General features: G+C 40.4%; 2 protein-coding genes across 4 annotated transcripts in view; one reads left to right on the forward strand and one right to left on the reverse strand.

Annotated features, from left to right (window-relative positions):
* The first annotated feature begins 172 nt into the window (after positions 1–172).
* On the forward strand, positions 173–9602 carry LOC105149504 (uncharacterized). 2 transcript variants are annotated; one of them, XM_087406390.1, is made up of 7 exons: positions 173–1360; positions 1735–2024; positions 2568–3978; positions 4365–4576; positions 4912–5097; positions 5554–5752; positions 8561–9602. In XM_087406390.1, the coding sequence occupies exons 1-7, from the start codon at positions 1324–1326 to the stop codon at positions 8698–8700; spliced, it is 2475 nt and encodes an 824-aa protein (XP_087262516.1). In that variant the 5' UTR covers positions 173–1323; the 3' UTR covers positions 8701–9602. The 2 variants fall into 2 exon arrangements, with proteins under 2 accessions (XP_087262516.1, XP_087262517.1); XM_087406391.1 differs by having other exon boundaries at positions 176–1360; positions 5554–5695.
* LOC105149488 (uncharacterized) overlaps positions 8755–18497 on the reverse strand; it is a 41881-nt gene continuing 32138 nt past the window's right edge. For both annotated transcript variants that reach the window (XM_011061936.2, XM_011061935.2), the window contains exons 2-9: positions 15148–15237; positions 12761–13650; positions 12055–12317; positions 11438–11795; positions 10590–11113; positions 10227–10524; positions 10018–10143; positions 8755–9916 (exon numbers count right to left, since the gene is read on the reverse strand). In XM_011061936.2, the coding sequence (XP_011060238.1) occupies positions 9758–9916; positions 10018–10143; positions 10227–10524; positions 10590–11113; positions 11438–11795; positions 12055–12317; positions 12761–13650; positions 15148–15229 (2700 nt within the window). In that variant the 5' untranslated portion in view covers positions 15230–15237 and the 3' untranslated portion in view covers positions 8755–9757. The remainder of the gene's footprint in view (positions 9917–10017; positions 10144–10226; positions 10525–10589; positions 11114–11437; positions 11796–12054; positions 12318–12760; positions 13651–15147; positions 15238–18497) is intronic.

An 18497-nucleotide genomic window follows, 5' to 3' on the forward strand; every position in this document is an offset into this window, starting at 1 on the left:
AGAACGCACGCGAAGACATTGTGCTTGGCGTGCGCAGGATAATGATCCTTGTTGTTCCATTGTTGGCTCGCGTATCGTGTCAGATCCTGGATTCTGGATTGCGCATTCAGCAGCCGTCTCCAACGCGCGGTAAAAGTCACCACGACATTACGTAATGTCTCATTCGCGGAGATCCTCCCACTTGAATCAGTCGAAAGCAGATCCTCGCCGCGCCTTCACTATATTCCTTCGTATGGCCGCCGCCGATCGCCACTACCGTTATCATACGCGATAATATCCGCATATTTTCGAAGATTTGTAGTCGGCACAGATATAGACGTGCGATCGCTCGACCGATCGACGGAGAGAGGAATTTTCGGCTCGTTCGATTAGTGTATTACGAATGGAGTCAATCCGTGTACCAGTGACGTGCGAAATAGTATAAGAAACATTTCGTCACACCCGAAAGCGAGACATACCTATTTTTTATTATAACCCGTTTTTAATTGTAACCGATTTTTATTAATTAATTTAATTTTGAAGCTTGATATATCATTTTTAATTTATATTAATTATAATTAATTGTTTAATTAAATATAAAGCAATTAATTTCTCGCGAGTAACATTTCTTTATGTTTTTTTTTTATTTCAATCAACAATGTTTGAATTTTACATGAACAATATAAAAAAATATAATCGTATGACCAAATAATATGAATCCTGAAGAAATTTATTTACGTCACATATCTTTCGACCAATCACTGATATGTACTTACTTCAATGAACTCGTACTACCTTTGTCACATTGGGTTGTGAATAGAGCACGCACACGCACATATTTCACGTTCCGCAATGGTACTCAAGATCATAAACGTAAGCAGAGATGATGCAGCGACACACTTAAGATCCCCTTCTTGTCGAAACGTTGGGAGATAGAAGCCTCTAAAAGAATAGCGACGAAGAGCGGCAGGAAAAGGAATTGACGGCTTGGAGGGAAGCTATGTGCGCAATTTAACGGGGATTACGACCTTAGCCACTTAAGAAGTCGCGGTAGTAATTGGCGGTCTTCGGACGGGCCCCCTCAAGAGCGGGCCTTGAGCGGGCCTCGCGCGCCTCGGAAGTCGGACGGGCCCCTTGAGCGGGTCTTAATCGAACCACGAGCCCCGACGAGCTAGGCGGTTAGCCTAGTGTATCTGATCCGCGCGTTCCGACGTGAGCCAGTCCCGACGTAGAGCGCGGACGACTAAGGCTAATCCTAATAGTAGAACCGGCTGGATCTCGTCGCGGACTCCGTCTCCAGCTCGACGTAACGATCGGAACATCGAGAAGGAAGCAGCGGAAACAATGGGAAAGCCATTGCACCTGATTGTAATATTGCAGCGTACGTAAGGCCGTTTCGATTACTTTGCGATTTGAATTAGAGGATTAATCCGGCAAGACGATTCTCACGAGCTTGCAAAATTGAAGCCTCTCCTACGCGTAACGAAAGCGAAACAAATAAATAACGGATAAATAAAAATATTTCTATTTTTTTTTTTTCGAATATGAATTATTAAGGAGAGAGAGTAAAGGTAGAATTGTATTGCGAATTTCCAGAAGATTCATGTTAAAATATGATTGCATTTCGTGAAGAAACTGGCAGTGTTATTCGTGGGAAGACTTCAATTTAGAGAAACTAATGATACATGTACTAACGCGTTAAATCACGCAATGTTATGAATTTTAAAGTTTCCCACTGATGTTATGTTGCAGCAGTATCGTCCGCGTTCGCTTACAGGTACGATCATCCTTGGTATCGCGCGGACACGGAGCGTCCAGTTGACGTGATCACCGATGTCGTCAACGAGCTCGGGGTGAGGATCCTTCAGCAATATTTGACACGTGGAAACGTCGCGTTCTCGCCAACGGGGGTTGCCTTCGTACTAGCGGCGCTCTACGAAGGATCCGCGGGTAGAGGAAGTCAACAAATAGCCGAGGCCATAGGCCTACCAGCCAACCGGGATGTTACTAGGATCGGTTTCAGGGATATTCACCGACGATTACGAGTAAGATATATAGATCTGTTGACGTTGTTTGAAATAAAAATTTTTACATTTAAAATAAATACAATATATTCGGGTAGTTGAAGAGAGAGAAAGCGAAGGTGCAGAAAGTGCAAGCAACACGAACATGATCAATACTTAGGTGACTTCGAAAGACATTCGAAAGATATTTCTCTGGTATCTTTTAGACATTTTTTTAGACTCTTTCTATCACGTCTCATACAAATTTGATGTATTTGATATATATTGCTCTAAATGTATGATTTGATATACTGTTTCTGAACTTTTGTTATTAAATGTTAAATAAAATTAAATGTTAATATTCATCTCTTTGAGAAACGAAATTGATAACTATATAGAAGCTAAGTGAATTATTTCCGTGTCCAGATTATTAGATGTTTTGTGAACATTGCAGTTTACTTTATTAGAGCGAGGAGCAGCCTGATATTAAAAAAAAATTGATAATTGTTATAAATGAGATTAGAGTATTATAAATAATAAGAGAATTATACGCATTAAATTTTTTATATTGATGTTAATTTCAAGAGTTACCTTAACGCCGACGGTTTCCTGGGTGGTTTGACGCTAAGCAGAGAAAATACTAAACTTCGTTCTGAGTATGAAGACATTCTGAGGTTTTATGGCTTCGATTTGTCGAGTATTGAGCAAGAAGCGAACGTTACCGTTAGCATGGAAGACTCATCAGGTATAACTGAACTTCCGACATCCACGATCGGTTCAAGCATGCCATCAACAGAGATGGCAAATACTGAGAATGTGCCGGACATGACAACGACAACATCAACGGGTGCAATCACGACGCTTCCTCCGGCTGGTGCGGAAACAACAGTCGTTCCATCGACCGCAGCGGGCGTTACTCAGCAAACTGTCACGATGGCATCGACGGGTGCAACCGATGTACAATCGACATTGGCTCCGGTCACCAGCACCGGAACAATTGTCCAGAATACATCGCCGACGCAATCGATAAATTCCTTAACGGCGGTTACTTCCGGCGAAAGTATTCAGCCGACTCCATCCGCTGGTGCGGAAACTGTCGTGGGTTCGCCGAATACGATTACTCCGATAGTAAACACAGACAGTCAAATGATTCCAACTACAAATGTAGTCACCGTCGCGGACAATCAGGGTCAGCAAACTTCCCCAACAGTCACCGTTGGCGATAGTGCAACGAGTGCTAGCGTTCCTAACGAGAGCGTTCAACCATCGACAGGCGCAGGAACGACAACAGCAGCTGCAACTGATGCTGGCGTGACGGTATCGATGAGTACTGATGTTTCAACTACGAATACCGAGGTACCAATGACAACAAATATGTTGAGTTCGGACTCGCCGACTACAATCGTCACGGATCCAAATACCGACGCATTGGTAGCCGCCAGCTCAGTCGTCATCAATATGATGCCCGCTAATACAACTATTCCCAATGAGACTTTGAGTACCGTTACCATGAATTCGTTAACTACTGTGGTACCAGTAAAGTTGAATAGCGCGAACGTGACTATCTCGAGTCCCGTTACCGAAACGATGATGGTGAACGACGTTAATTTGCAATCGAATACCGAGACATCGGCAGATACTCCGGTCGGGAATACTCTAGGAATGATCGCTGCAAATGACCTCACAATGACGACTATGATCAATATTGACGATGCTGTAACGACCGTGATACCGCCTGTCTCAACAACAAACGCGAACAATCTTGCTGGAAATAACGTCACGATCGCGAATTCTATGATGGGTTCTATAGATAATGAAACGACTGTATCTCTTGTGGACGAAAATATGATTTCGAATCGAAAGAAGAAAGATGTAATTAACTTGATAGATGGCATAATTAACAGCAATACCGTTAAAGATGAGTCACACGATAGATCGCCGAATCTTCGTAAACGCAAAACGAGAAGCCTGCGCGGATATTTCTCTAGCTATCCAGGTACGTTCAGTTAATGAATATCTTTTTCGAATAAATCGCTCGTGAAAAAGTCGCTCGTGTTACGAATCGAAAGTTACGAGTTAAATCTTCTTAAGTAGGAAAATTCTAATAATAAATTATTTATTCAGGAAAATTCCTCTCTCTCTCCTCTCTCCAATAATAAATGATTTATGTAGTAATTATTTATGTAGTTATAATACTTCTCTCTCTCTCTCTACACAAACTATGCAATTACGAATATCAAATTATGAATATCAAATGTTTTGTTAGAATGTTTTGTGGAAAAAGTGAAAATTACATGCATTTATATGAGATTAAGAAAGAATTCTTTTTCTAAATAGAAAATGCTAAATAATGCTGATGGAATTCGATTTCCTGTTTTTCAGACGAAGGTATTTGGATGCAAAATCTAGAAATTTGGAAGTCGTATAATACAGTAAACCCTAGTGAATCCTCCATCGGAGATTCATCAGCGGAGATGTCGTTTTTGGTGAACGGTTGCGACGTTTCCTCGGTATCGGCTTCGAGATACATTGCCGTATTGCCTTTCGCGTATTTCCCATCGTTGCAAGCTGTCGCTCTTGAATTTCCTTTAGACGTAAGTCTGTATGAAAGTTCAATATAATTTATTAATTCATCTTTTCTAAACTTGAGAGAATTATTTTAAACTTGATTTGTTAATGTTTAACTTAAAACTTTTCCAATTCTTAAAAATGAGAGTTGCGCAATCCTACAATCTGTGTTAAACTTTATTCTAGTCTTTACTAGCTTAAAATAAATAGTCTTGGATTTAAAATAAATAGTCTTGGCTTAAAATAAATAGTCAATGTTGGATTTTAGAAATTAGACAAATAATAAATAAATTTTTCTAAAATAAGTAATATTCAAGTACAAGTGAGTAAAGAATCTCTTATTTTCTTTTCTAATATCAAGGATCCCCGATACAACATTATACTTTTCATGCCGACGGATAAAACGGACACGCTTCGTCTGGCGAGGGATCTTAGCGGAAAGTCATTGAGATTGTTGAGGAAGCGATTACAGCCTACTTGGGTCAGGGCCACTATACCTTCGTTCATGCTGCGTGGTTTCGTCACATTGACGTCATTTTTGCAAAGGGTAAGCGAATAACACGTCCTCTTTGACGTCAATGTCCTACCAATGCCAAATGTAGATACCGAATAGAAAAATACATTCCGGATTTACAGTCAACCGCGCATGAAGGTGTCAAGTAATTCTCTACAGTTTATACAGTTTTTCATTTTTAAAGACTTTTATCTCAAGGATCCACGAATAATGAGAAGTTCACATAAATACCTGAAATAATTATTTAACGTCATCTGTGATTATAAATTACAATCTTACTTCATTTACTCGTTCTGAATTATTTCAAATGAATTTCCCAAGACATTTTTTTTTAACGTTTCGTAAGTAGAGAAGGTTGAGATTGAGGAAGGATAAATCAAGATTATTATCGACACCTATGCGTGACTGATGTATATTTGCCTCGATATTTGCGTCGAGATTTGCGTAATCTCTCGAAGATTTTCCTTCATTTACCTGTTTCCTTCGTAGCTGGGCATCCTGGATGTGTTCGAGCCGAGAGTAGCCGATTTATCGCCCATGACATCCGATCTCGGTGTATACGCTAGAGACGTGCAACAAAGTATAGGGGTCAATATAAGGAATTATATGAAACCCGACCGGACCCATTCTCGTGAGTCGTCTAATGTCGTTCCACCTCGAAGGGACTATTATCGATATCTACCGCCAGGTTCTTTTTACTCTCTTACGCTTTTCATGCACTATCGCACTCTCCTTTCAATTATCCCGTAACGGTAATCGTTTCCACGCGTGTAATTGCATTCCTTGCTCTTTAATGCGGACATCCTGAATTTAAGAGTCCAATTTATACAATTTTGCGCGTTACGTGTAACATTAATCATAATCATTAGCATTTGTAGTATTCCTTCATTTCTTAAATATATACAATATTTTACCCTTTTTTTCGCTTCGCTTGTAAATTGCTTCCTTCTGTCTTTAAATCTAATAATATAGCACTGTCAGTACGAATCAAACATCCGAGTGTCCGTTTATCGATAAAAATGCACGAATTAATTTTAATTTTTCATTTTTCATACATTTAACATTATCAGATATATATTTTACACATTGCTTCTTATTATTATTCATTACTTCGCCACGTTTTCCATTCTCGACGCTACTTCACGCGATTGTATTTATCGCCTGACAACTTGATACGAGTAACTCAACTTGATTCTCTAGAATTAAATCATCTTAGGTAGCATTCGAAATTGGTGAGCGTTCCGATACGTCTCGAGCGCTCGGTTAATCAGATGTTATTGGCATTTAGGTGATTTAATTTGTCGTGGAAGAAAGAAACAAACAGCAAGGCGGACGGCGGAATAGCGACGTGTCGGAGATAATGTTCGAAGAAATAATTACGTTGACGCAATATCCGGCATTAACGAGTGAAATTACAAAGTTTCACGCGTACGGCACGAGTATCCTCCAGAAACATAATTTGCGCACATAATTTGTAAACGACGGCGACGACAATGTATCCGTCTACGCGTAGTGAACACACGTCTAACGACGGCCGGCTATTTAGCTATTACTACTGCTTGCCACTCATTGTCAGTCGTTTCTTCACTTTCTTTTCTCTCTTTTTCGCTTCCGCTTGTTCAGTCGTTGCTTTTTCTCACGTTCCGCTACATCTTCATTACTTAACATCGACTGTGTCGTTAATGACCGTTTCTTCGAAAATACTGTCAAAATTATCAAAGATTTTCAAAATTATTCGAAAACGTTGTCCTCGTTTAAGATTGAGAAATTATCGGGAACGAATGTCTCTCGCTAAATTACATCTTTACGATAATTACGCGAGTATTAGTCATTATCTCCTCAATGCATTGTTAAATTACAAGTTAATTCAGCAGATAATTCAGCTAAACGTTTTTTTAAAAACGTATCTATTTCTATGAATTCTATGTAATTTATAGGATTTAATCTTGAAAAATTATGATGCAGTCGCGAGATGTAAATGGACCGTATCTGCGAAAATATGAGTTCCGAGGACGAATAGCTAGGCAATATTTATTTTCACGCCACTAGGCGAAGCTTCAAGCAAAACTATCGATTACTGTTGGAAATATTCTCAGTATTGTTGTTCAGTTCACTGAATTTAATTGCTGATATCCTGCTCAAGTCCGTAAAGGAAGTCAATAAAAGACCTTGCGCCATCACTTTTTACATTCACCGAGGATTCCTGAATCATTGTGGCGTTGCAGTTTTCCATGAAATTATTTTTTCGGTTACTTTTGTCACGTATATATTTATTTTTAAATAAATATGAATTGTAAATTGATAAAGTGATCAAATATTTAGAAAACAAGAGATTATTATGATTTATTTTCAGAATTGCAATTTTCTATGTAACATCATTTAACTATTTATTCAGTTCTTTAACGGGATTCTTTGCTTGACATATAGTTAAAATGACAATTAAATAAAACCTTTTATCAAGCTGATAATAATAGCCATTAAAAAAATTAAAATATTCTTTTTACTGCACTAGATACTTATCTCCGTTGTTTGTGACATTACGTTCTTTTCTTTCGTGTAAAACTAACTGTTGTAAAAATACAACGGTAAGAAGTTTTGTCAACTCAGTGAAAGGAAGGACGCGTGCATTGAAAGTCAATGAACTGAACATCTAGAAATCTAAGGATTGACCTGCGTCAATCTGCAATGCATTACGTCTGCCAGTTTGTTAAGAAATTAGATATTAAAATGCTGTTTAAATTAAAATGGCACTTTCTGAAACGCGAATTATTATCAACAATTTTCATTCGATTTTAAAGAAAATATGTATAAGATCATTTTTAGGGTAGATTCAGATCTTGATAGAAAGGCAGAAAGCAGAAAAGCAGAAGCCAATCAAAAATTGCGCTGTTAATAAGCAAAATGCCGAAACAAGCGATTACTAGCATGAGTTCTAATTGGTTGCCGCTTTTCTACTTTCTATTTTTCTGTCTAGGTCTAAATCCTAAAGCTACGTAGAAGTTCTGCAAGTGCTTTAAAAAGAATCTTGCTATCATGAGAAGAATTATAACATCATATATACAGTTTTTCTTCTAATGCGCAAAAAACAACCTTGATTCCTTGCAAAAACTTGCTAAACACATTAACTCCAAACCTCTTGTTAATTTTTCCATCGTAATTTGAAACGTCTTTCTAATTCCTCTGCACTACGTAAAATAGCACGAAGTATTAGCTTTTGTATTATGCGTGGCTAAACTGCTACATTTTTGCGCACATCAAAATTTGCAAGATTTTTCAACTCTGTAATTGACACAAATTAAACTGTGTAAATATTCTCTTTGTGAATTTACTTTTACTGAATATTATTATAGCTTTGGAAAGTACGTGATTTTTATCTTTTATAAAATGTAACGTGCATATTACAAAAAATATTAAAAATATTAAATATTAAAAAACATTTTTAATATTTTCTATGATTAAAATAATTCTTTGTAAAATAATTATGAATTCTTTTTAGGTAATGGTCTATTCGAAAGAGCTGGGCCCGAACCCTTTACAGCTTTGCATCCCTTCCTTTATTTCATCGTCGACACCGAGACTTCAGTGAGTTTAATCGCCGGACGAGTGGACGATCCGCTTAATTCGAGAATATTGTAGGGATATGATTTAGATCTAAGGTTTAAATAAACACTCGTTTATTTGACGACACTTATAAATAATTCCATAATGTGGACTTCTCCTATTAGCTCGCACACAATTATTATCAAGTACACGCAATTAATATTGTGCTCTGTACAAAAATTCCTATTTGTAAATAAAGAAATATTAAAGATAAAAAAGTAGCAATGAGCATAACTTGAAATGTGTAGGATTGAGCATTTGGAAGAATATTTCAAGCTGTCTCACGCTACAGAGCGAAAGGCAAACTTTCTATACATCTTGCTAATCAATAAAAGCAGATACTTATACGTTTGTTTCGAAAATTATGAGAATTGAAATCGCAATTATTATGAAAGGAATTCATACTTTTCCCTGATTCTCTTTAGCTCTTTTGTCTAAGTTACAAAATCGACAGTATCTAGCTTTAAAATTGACTTTGCAACAATAGAATAGATCGATTATGTAATTTATAAATTTACGATTCTTTTGTAATTTTTTTTTCACTATATACGCGCGTGAGTGTGTGTGTGTTTGTGTATTGTTTGTGTATTTCATATTCGAATCGAAGTGGCAAGAATGATAACGATGTATCTTCGAAATCTATCGGACTATTCCTTTGATCTTTTCATTACACAATTGAGACTTCCCTTGTTTATTTAGCCTTAATCTAGCAAATATATTATTTCCTTACGTACTTTTATGTATAAATACAGTTCAGTGTGCTGCTACAATGCACGAGATTTCACATACGTCACTAATATATATGTATATTCGATAACTCCCGACGATGATCTTATTTCACATCTTTTAGTGCCGGGTACATATTTTTTATATATATAACAACCAGGATCTTTATTCCGTGAGTGGCAGTGTAAATGCAAATAAATAAATGCAAACGATATAGTAGTCGTATTTTCAATCGCGTGAAAATTCTAGGATAATGTCTTTTGATATTCGCACGAGACGACACTGCGAATCGCTTATTTGCGCGATAAATTTCGTCCGAGTTCGAAAGTCGCCTTATGTCATCTCTTTGCGTTCACCGTCGAGTACATCAGGTGACGTTCTTCAAAATCCACGGTACGAACTTGGATATCCGCGTGCAGACGCCCGGTAAGTTAGCCTCCGCGCAACCGATGCCCCAGGATATGATACCCGCGAGGAAGTACCTGCCATCCTTTCCGCGAACCTGAAGAGGTCCTCCGGAGTCGCCCTGCGTGATGCAACAACGTAAAAGTCTCTCAGTGGAAATTTGATACATGAACAGCTAGTAGTTCGATTTAAATATTCTTCGAATCTTAAGTATGCACATACCTGACACGAATCTTGCCCGCCAGTCTCGTAACCGGCGCAAAGAAAAATGTCCGGTATGAATTCGTGTCTACCGGCCCTCAAGAACATTGACTTGCACCTGTCATTGCTCACTATCGGCACGGAGACCTTGAAAGAGAGAATAATAAGAGTCGGTGGAATCTAAAGACATGTGTAAATCCAAAGGGTTTAATTATCAAAACGATAATTACTTCCTGCAATACAGAAGGTAGCGTTCCACCCTCGCTTAATCTTCCCCAGCCAGTGACCGTCGCGTTCTCTCCGATCAGGAGATCATCCGTGGCCGGTAGGCAGATAGGCGAGATGTGCGCGGCAAACGTCAAGGAACTTTCGAGGCGCACCAGCGCGAGGTCGTACTCGTACGTGAAGAAGTTATACTTGGGATGCACGACTTTCTTGGCGACTCCACGTTCCACGTAGGGCAGTCGCTCTTGTACCGACGAGAAGTCGTACTCGCCGACTCGTATCCGGATTTGCGACGTCAGCAAACTGAAACGGATGCACGTCGTAATTGAAGGATCCCAAGGACGATGGAAATAATGTAGCGTACTCACTCGTCGACGCAATGGCCCGCGGTGGCGATCCAATTCTCGTTGAGCACCGCCCCGCCGCAACGGTGAGTACTCGAGAAACCGAAGAAGGAGGTCCTACGTACGGATACCTGCCACGGCCATCGGCCGAACGACGCGTCCTTGCCACCGACAATCCTCGTTTCCGGCCGCGGAAATAACGGTGGCACCCCGCACTGCATGTTCTTGCTCTCGTCAGCGGCCGCGACGGTCATCACCGAACCCGTTGCCTTCTCGCTTGCCGTCACCGCGGTGGTCGTCGACAATCCTTGCGTCGTAGTGACGCTCGTGGTACTCGTGCTGCTTGCGCTGGTTGTGCTGCTCGTGGTCGTCATCGTCGTTACCGTCGTGCTCGTCGGACTGGTCGTACCGCTGGCGGAGGACGTCAATGTGGACGGTGTTGTGCTTTGCATTGTGGTTTTCTTCGTAGGCCGCGGCCTAGTTGAAGTCTCCAAGTGGGACGTTGTTATGTAATGCGCCGAACCCAAGGGCTTCTGATATTCGGTGCTCTATAAAATGAAAAACATCAGGAAATCAATTGTTAACGTTAACAACGTTATAGATAAGATCCCATTGTTTTTCTCAAATTTCAACAACGTACTTATCAATTTTAATAAGTAAGTATCAGAAGATGTGTGTAAATAGGATAAATAAATATTAACGTTTTCCATTGTCGGGAGAAATCTTTCGTTTAATAATTTTTACGAATTTTATATAGTCCGCCTATACGCTTTCGACTTTATGTATTTATGATTTAAACATGAGAACGAGAGGAAAGAATAATTATGGCAGCATTAATCAATTCCTATCGAGAAAAGAAAACGGCTTCGTACCTGTTGCGACTCGGTTGGCTTTAGACTCGGTCGCGGAGGAAAGTTTTCCGGGCCATTCTGAAGAAGGCTGGGACTGTCGGTCCAGTGAGGTTTCAAGGACGGCCTAGGTGGTGTCCAGCTGTTCGACCAGAAATGAGAACTCGTACCTAAAGACGGAATTCGTACGGTTTCCGGCACAGTAATTGCGGTTATCGGTTTGGATGACGCAGACGCTGACGAAGACGATGACGACGACGATGAAAGCGAGGAGAATGATGTTGGTAAGGATGAGGACAACGATGACGGTTTCTGTTTTGTGACGAATGCCGGTTCTGTAGTCACTTGCCAGTGAGAGGTTTGTGGCACGGATCCGGCTGCGCTAGAATGAAAGATAAATTTTAAGTTGGGCTCGATATGCAATGGGCGTAAATACGACTGATATATACTAATGATGTATTAAATACACGTACTTTACTTGTGATAATGACGATGTAACGCTTTATATGTATAAATATAAATATTTTGCGTCATATAATACATGTAAAAGGAACTATATACTAAGAGGAGAAACCGAGAACGACAGATTTACATATATATTGCGATTTAAAAATCAGACGACTTAAAAACTAGTTGCATACCTGGTGGAAGGCTGTCTGGCATACGTCGGTCTGACAGTCGTTGTCGTCGATGTTTTCGTGGATAATACCCAGTTGGGCCTCGAGATAAAATTCGGCCTATGATCGGGTTGACTGCTTATTGGTCGATAAGTGGTCGTTTTAATTGAAAAATACGGCTTTGAGAAATCCGTCGACGATGGTTTTGACTGTGCTGGCTTGGTTGCCCAGTGCGGCCGTTCAGTGTGCACGAAATTCAAGCCCGGATGCGTCTCTTTCCCCGGTTCCTGGTGGAAAATCAATATTCCATTAAACTCGCTGCTTATATCGTGCCTAAAATAGCTTTGCCAGCTACGATATAAATATTTCCAACTGCATCCAGTCAAAGGAATATTTTTATTAAATTTTCATCACATAAATATTAATCCCAGTATTGCTAATTTGTTAATAAATGCAACGTATAATTTTTACAGAAACTAGATAAGACAATTTTAGTCTTTTTTTTCACCTCTATCTTAATATAATTTTATTATAATAGTCAAAATGGACAAAGTATCTTTTATAATTTAAATAAATTCTCAAAATAGGTGCCTGACTGATCCAAGGAAAGTGAACTCTCGACGACAAGAGAAGAATGTTATACAAGAAATCCTTTTAAAGTTATCTCGCTGAATCACGAGTTATAATCATAGAGTCATCACGAGTGATAATAATAAATTTCCTTCCTTACGCTTTCAATGACGGAATTGACATTCGGTCGATTTATCGTTTCCTGGACGCTGAGATCAACATCTTCAGTCTTCCCATCGTCCGGTCTCGACTCAAAGGGCCTTTGATTGCCCGGTTTACCCGGTTTGCCCTGTTTGTTGGGCTTGCTCAGGCCACTTGAATCAACGACTTCATCATCGGCGTGTTCCTTCCCCGGCAAGCGCACTATTAAAGTGTTGTGTGTCTCCAGCTTGTCTTTGAAACCCGGCTGACTTAGAACGGACGATGGATTGTCACTCGGCGTTCCGTCGTCCGGCCTCGTCTTGTGATGATGAGAATGACCCGGATGATGACCTGGTCTCTTCGTTTCTTGCGGTCTTCCTTCCGCCCACGTGTCCGTAGACGCGGAGGACACTGCGGGGGTCTGCAGTACGTCGACTTCGTGCTCGGATGTTGGTTTGGCGTGCGGCCTTTTCTGCAAAGGCCTCCCGATACCGTGCGAATATGGTTTCATCGGTCTGGTCGAGCCTTCGGAGCCGTGAGATCCCGAGAAGTGATGGAGATTCGTTTTCGCGGTGGTTGACGCTGTCGAGGAGAATCCCAAGAGGGAAGTCGACGTCAATCTGATGGTCTCGTTCCCGGTTGGCTCCGCCAGGAGTAAACCTGGCCTGAGCGTACTCGTCGTACCGTCGTGTTGCTGCTGGTGCTGCTGATAATGATTATGAGGATGATAAAACGTGCCTATCGTGTTCACCGTCGTGTTGTGAACGCAGCAACTGCCGAACATGAAGGTATCCACGCACACACCCACGTGCGTCCCCTCGGACTTGATACACTCCCACACAAACATGCACGTGCCTTCCTTGCTGTCCGAACCGGGCACTTTACAGGGTTTCGGAGTAATTTTGTAACCTGCGCAAAATGGAAAACAGATCGGCTATTTCAGGCGTTCTCATCTTTCGACGATCGGCGCTTTCGAGTCTTGAAATCTTGGACTATACGTCGGTATATTAAGAAACGCAAGCCGACAAAAGACGAATATCTCATTTATTTCCTACGTACGTTCTCCGTTAAACGTAACTGACTTTAATCTCACGTCTCCATTACATTATACATTTCTCACGTCAGAGTCCGAAGTCGGACAGCGCTGTAACGTTAATGCGCGATGAAAGCACGCTAACGTCGATCATACTGTCTTGGCGAATTTAACAACTTATAATTTCGTGAGAGACCGGTGTTTCTATGCACGCCCTCCGAAAAATCGGGCGAAACCTGCCCCGAGTAACGAGATTACATGTATTAAACTTGACGGGCATACTAAAGGATGACGTTGCGTGATGTCATCATGTCGCACGGTATAGTACGATGGGTCATATCATGCTCGACAATTAGACTGTCTCACATATGTTATACACGAGGTTTACCTCGCCGGCAAGTTCGGTGAAAGTGTACCACTTGTCGAAGCACGCGTGAGAGATCGTGTAAAAAAAAAAATGAAACTTAATAACTGGAAGGAGTACGTAGACCTGGGCCGAGTCATTAACCGAGTCATGGTAAGACTCGGGTAACGTAAATTACGACCGCGACGATGCGACGTAGAAGCTTCACGCAGTCGCTTTCACCGCTAGAAACACGATCGTGTCAGCCTGTATCGCGACTGCATTACGTTATAAAGGGGAAGAGTCCACATTAGGAAAGAAGATTTTATTGCACGGGTTGCCTTTGAATGGGTTGACTCGAATCATTATTCGAGAATCGATCGTTAATATTCGACATTCGCTGTGATGCCAGATGTGGATCTCTCGTTACAAATTGTGCAAGTCATAAGTTAATGTCGATTATTCTATTTGCGAAATTGTCGCATATAAAATGCGTCGGACTCGATTCGGAGTATTTCCTTCCAACACGAACGTCTAGACACGTCCAACCCTGCGTCTTTGTTGGCATAGCTCATAGCTGATCTGCGCCCGGATCAATTATCTGAGAGCAGGGAAAAAAAATGATAGATAAAGAAGCTTCTCCCCTTCGGTCGGGGATTCATCGAAACAAAAAGAAAGTAGCACCTTCTTTCGCTTTTCTTTTCTCACGCTCGTGCACGACCGACTGCACCTTGACCGAGTTCTCCTTCCAATTAAGCGTTATACATTTATGGAGAATCTTCGGGCGGGAGAAGGATGCCTCAAAGGGAGGACGGGTGCGAAATGAAGACAGGGAGAAGTAAGAAAAGAGGAGGAACGGCAGGTGCATTTGGCTGCTCGAAAGTACGAGAGATGGGGACGACGGGGTGGATGTTCGCGGCAGCGGCACCGAAAAAGACGTACTACAGGGAGTATAGTATATTCGCTGCAGATACCGAAACGGCGCGGCGCGGCGCGGCGCGTTTAAATGACCAAAAGGAATATTACTGACTGTGACCTCGATTCAGCGTACTGAGAGACCTGGCGATGCCCGACCACCAGAGAATCGTGGCCACGTAACCGATCCACCGCATCCTGATCCCTGAAAACAAAAAGAAATTCGTTAATACGGTGGCCTATCGTTCGGTGGCTACTTATCATCGTCATTGGCACGTGTCAATTTAGAGCAGCTCGCTTCTCCCCGAGGACGTGTAAATCTCGAGGAGTCACGCGAGCCGCGCCACGCCGGTGCTGTCAACAGCCGCGCTCTACTACGTCGATTGCACCAGACAGATATAAATTTTGTAATTCTATATATTAAGTGCTTGTCAGCAGCATGCGAGCATCTACGCTCACTCTTTCGTCGCGTCCATTGTCTATTGTCTGCCACGTCTGCGCTCCTTTCTAGTTCACTTTCCCGTTGCACGCTTCTCATATTAACCCTTTCAGAGACGTATCTAATCTCACAACTGCGCGCTTTTTCTCTCTCTCTCACATTGTCAGTGAAACTACTAAACTAAATAACTAAATCGTTACGGGCGTATCGCGAAGATCACGCAACTAAATATCGTAATTTCTTACATATCTTCTAAATGACTATAATTCGTATAATATAACTACTTAGAGAGAGGAATTCATGGAATACTCGGGAATATTAACTGCGTGCTTATATCAAATTTCCGCAATGTGTATTTGCTTTCGATGAGATGAAAAAAAGAAGATAAAAGTGATAGGATAAAGTAGATTCTACATCCAGTACAAATATTTGATCCAAAATCAGTAAAGGTTTGCTAGTTTTTAATCTAATTTACATTTAAATTGATAAATTCAGAGCAGAAATAAAAGAGTTTTTCTATATTTAGCAAGTTCCACCTTAAAATTCAGATTCAACATAGATCTGATATGAATAGAAGAATTTAAAATAGATTAGACAAGCTTTGGATTTACTTTTATCTCATATCTTTCAATTTTAATCTATAAATATCGTTTTCCCGTCTGCATCAAACGGTTTTGTAGTTATATGTATATAAAGCTTAGGCTAAGTCGTTTAATTTAAATTTTATGATTTAATGCTATAATTGTATAAAGCCTATGGATCGGCAGATATATTACCGGCACGTGCATCCTATAAACTATTGGGACGTTCCAAGGATCGTACGAAGAATTCATGATTTCTAGTCGATCGTTTTGCAACGATCCGAGATGGTATCTCGACGATGCGACAGGTGCATCGAACGCACACTAAAACACATTGGCAGGAACAAAAAAGATACCGACTGGACCGACTTGTCACCGAATTCTGGCCCAGCATTCCAGGTCATCGACGCAGCATTTCGCTCGCTTTCGAAATGCTCGATCGAGGATACCATCGTCTTGGAACTGTCTCGTCATCATCATTGAAATTATCTTCACCGATGCTACACGTTTCGAATATTCCTCGCATTTTTTCGAATATTCCTCGCAAATCTATTCAACGAATGTAAAAGACTTGAGATACCTATTCCCATACGTATGATTCCATATCATATCTTTATTGTTTCTGTGTCTTCTTTTTGGGCTATTTTTCAAACGAATATATTCCCCTCCTTGTATAAAATTCGATTCTTTGTATCTTCCTTGAAATCGGAACAGGATGAATAGGAATTGCGTCTCGAATACGACTCTATCGGACGCATCTCATCTTGCATAACTTTTACGAATATAAAAATCCCGGATGTTCGTCTTGGGTAACTTTCTCGATATCTAGAGAAAATAGATGCACAAGTTGGATACGTCCCGACAAATGGATATTTCTTTTCCTACTACAGAATTTACATTTGTACTCCAAGTTTTTACACAATACAGCCGGTCACAGAAAGATTGCACTCTTTTTTCGATGGATTTCAGAATGCAGCCTACTCACTCGAGAGATTGGTTCTTATTTATAGATTCATGAGTATAAGAACCAATCGCTCGGTGTGTACATAGATAAATTATAAAATGTAAAAATTTGCCTTTCTTCAACAGATCAACAAATATTTAAGTACCTAACGAACTGAAGTATGTCAAATTGTTTAGTTATTAATAAATATTATTACGGTATACCTTGTTTACTTACTTCCGATTTTATAGATAGTTTTCACGATTCTATAACGTCGTTACATTATTTACAAATGATAATTACTTAGAATTACTTAAAATTTTAATTTAACAGAAAGTCAAACGAGTTGACGTTTACTTAACGTAAAGTTATTCGGTTTCTTTTTCGTTTAAGCAGCTATATTTAAATAGAAGAACCATGTACACGCCACCATGTGTTAGAATTAATATCCGGCTTTTCTATGTAAGCGGCTGTTGTAAAATCGGGTTGTGCAAAGTCTACTTCAACATGCTTGAGACAGTGTTTGCGCCGGAGGCCGCTCTGGGACAAGGTCAAGAAGCAGAATATAGAACTGTCGCTGGCCGCGACTTCTCTCACTACACCGGTAGCTGCGGTCGCTGCCACTTCAGGCAGAACATGTAGCAAGGACGGGCAAGAAGAAGCGCCGGATGACCCAGTGATCGCGGATTTCAAATCGTGTTCATTCGATCTTCTCATGACCGTCCGCGAGTCGTGTAGAAGAGCTACTCTGTCGATAGCGGATTTATCCATTAGCTGCAATAAGCGTTCGCTTGAAAGCTCGCGTGTTAAACGGGCTTCAGAAGGAAACGCGAATTAATATTCATAATGATCGAATATCTGGTTCGCTAGGCATTTTTGCCTACCTGGATAGTTACGCTCGAATAATGTTGTACGAAGTGCATGTACAACGCAACCATAAAATTATGCTTCTCATAAATGAGTATCTCAATCCTGCCGTCGTAATCTGCCGTTGTTAGCGAAACGAATATGAGTGTATGAATAAACCACGTGATTTATATAGTCGCGTCTGTGCGTTTGTTTAATTAAAAAATATTTGGAAACGTGAGACGAGAGCGGTGCCAACACACGCGACCGCTCGATTTTTATACACGGTCTCAAGTCGTATATTTACTAACGTCGGATTTAAAAAGGAATCAGTCAAGTGCGGGTCCATTAGCATTCACGGTCGTGACTGAATTTTGTAATGCTCCAGGATCTCTCCTGTGTTGACTTCCCAGTTCCCAGGCACGTGCCACATCACGCGTGAGATGTGTACATGACTATTTGAAAGACTGTATACCACACTGTATACCCTATAAGTCTAACGTAATTTTTCATGCTTCTTATATATACATATATATATATATATATATATATATATATATATATATATATAAGCGTTAATACCGCGAAACAGATGATCTCGATTGGATTTTTTATATATATTGCGCTTTTAATATCGTTATAAAAAAAAAGGCACT

The sequence above is a fragment of the Acromyrmex echinatior genome, chromosome 5, assembly GCF_024713525.1.
Source record: "Acromyrmex echinatior isolate Ae372 chromosome 5, ASM2471352v2, whole genome shotgun sequence".
In the NCBI taxonomy this organism is placed as follows: domain Eukaryota; kingdom Metazoa; phylum Arthropoda; class Insecta; order Hymenoptera; family Formicidae; genus Acromyrmex; species Acromyrmex echinatior.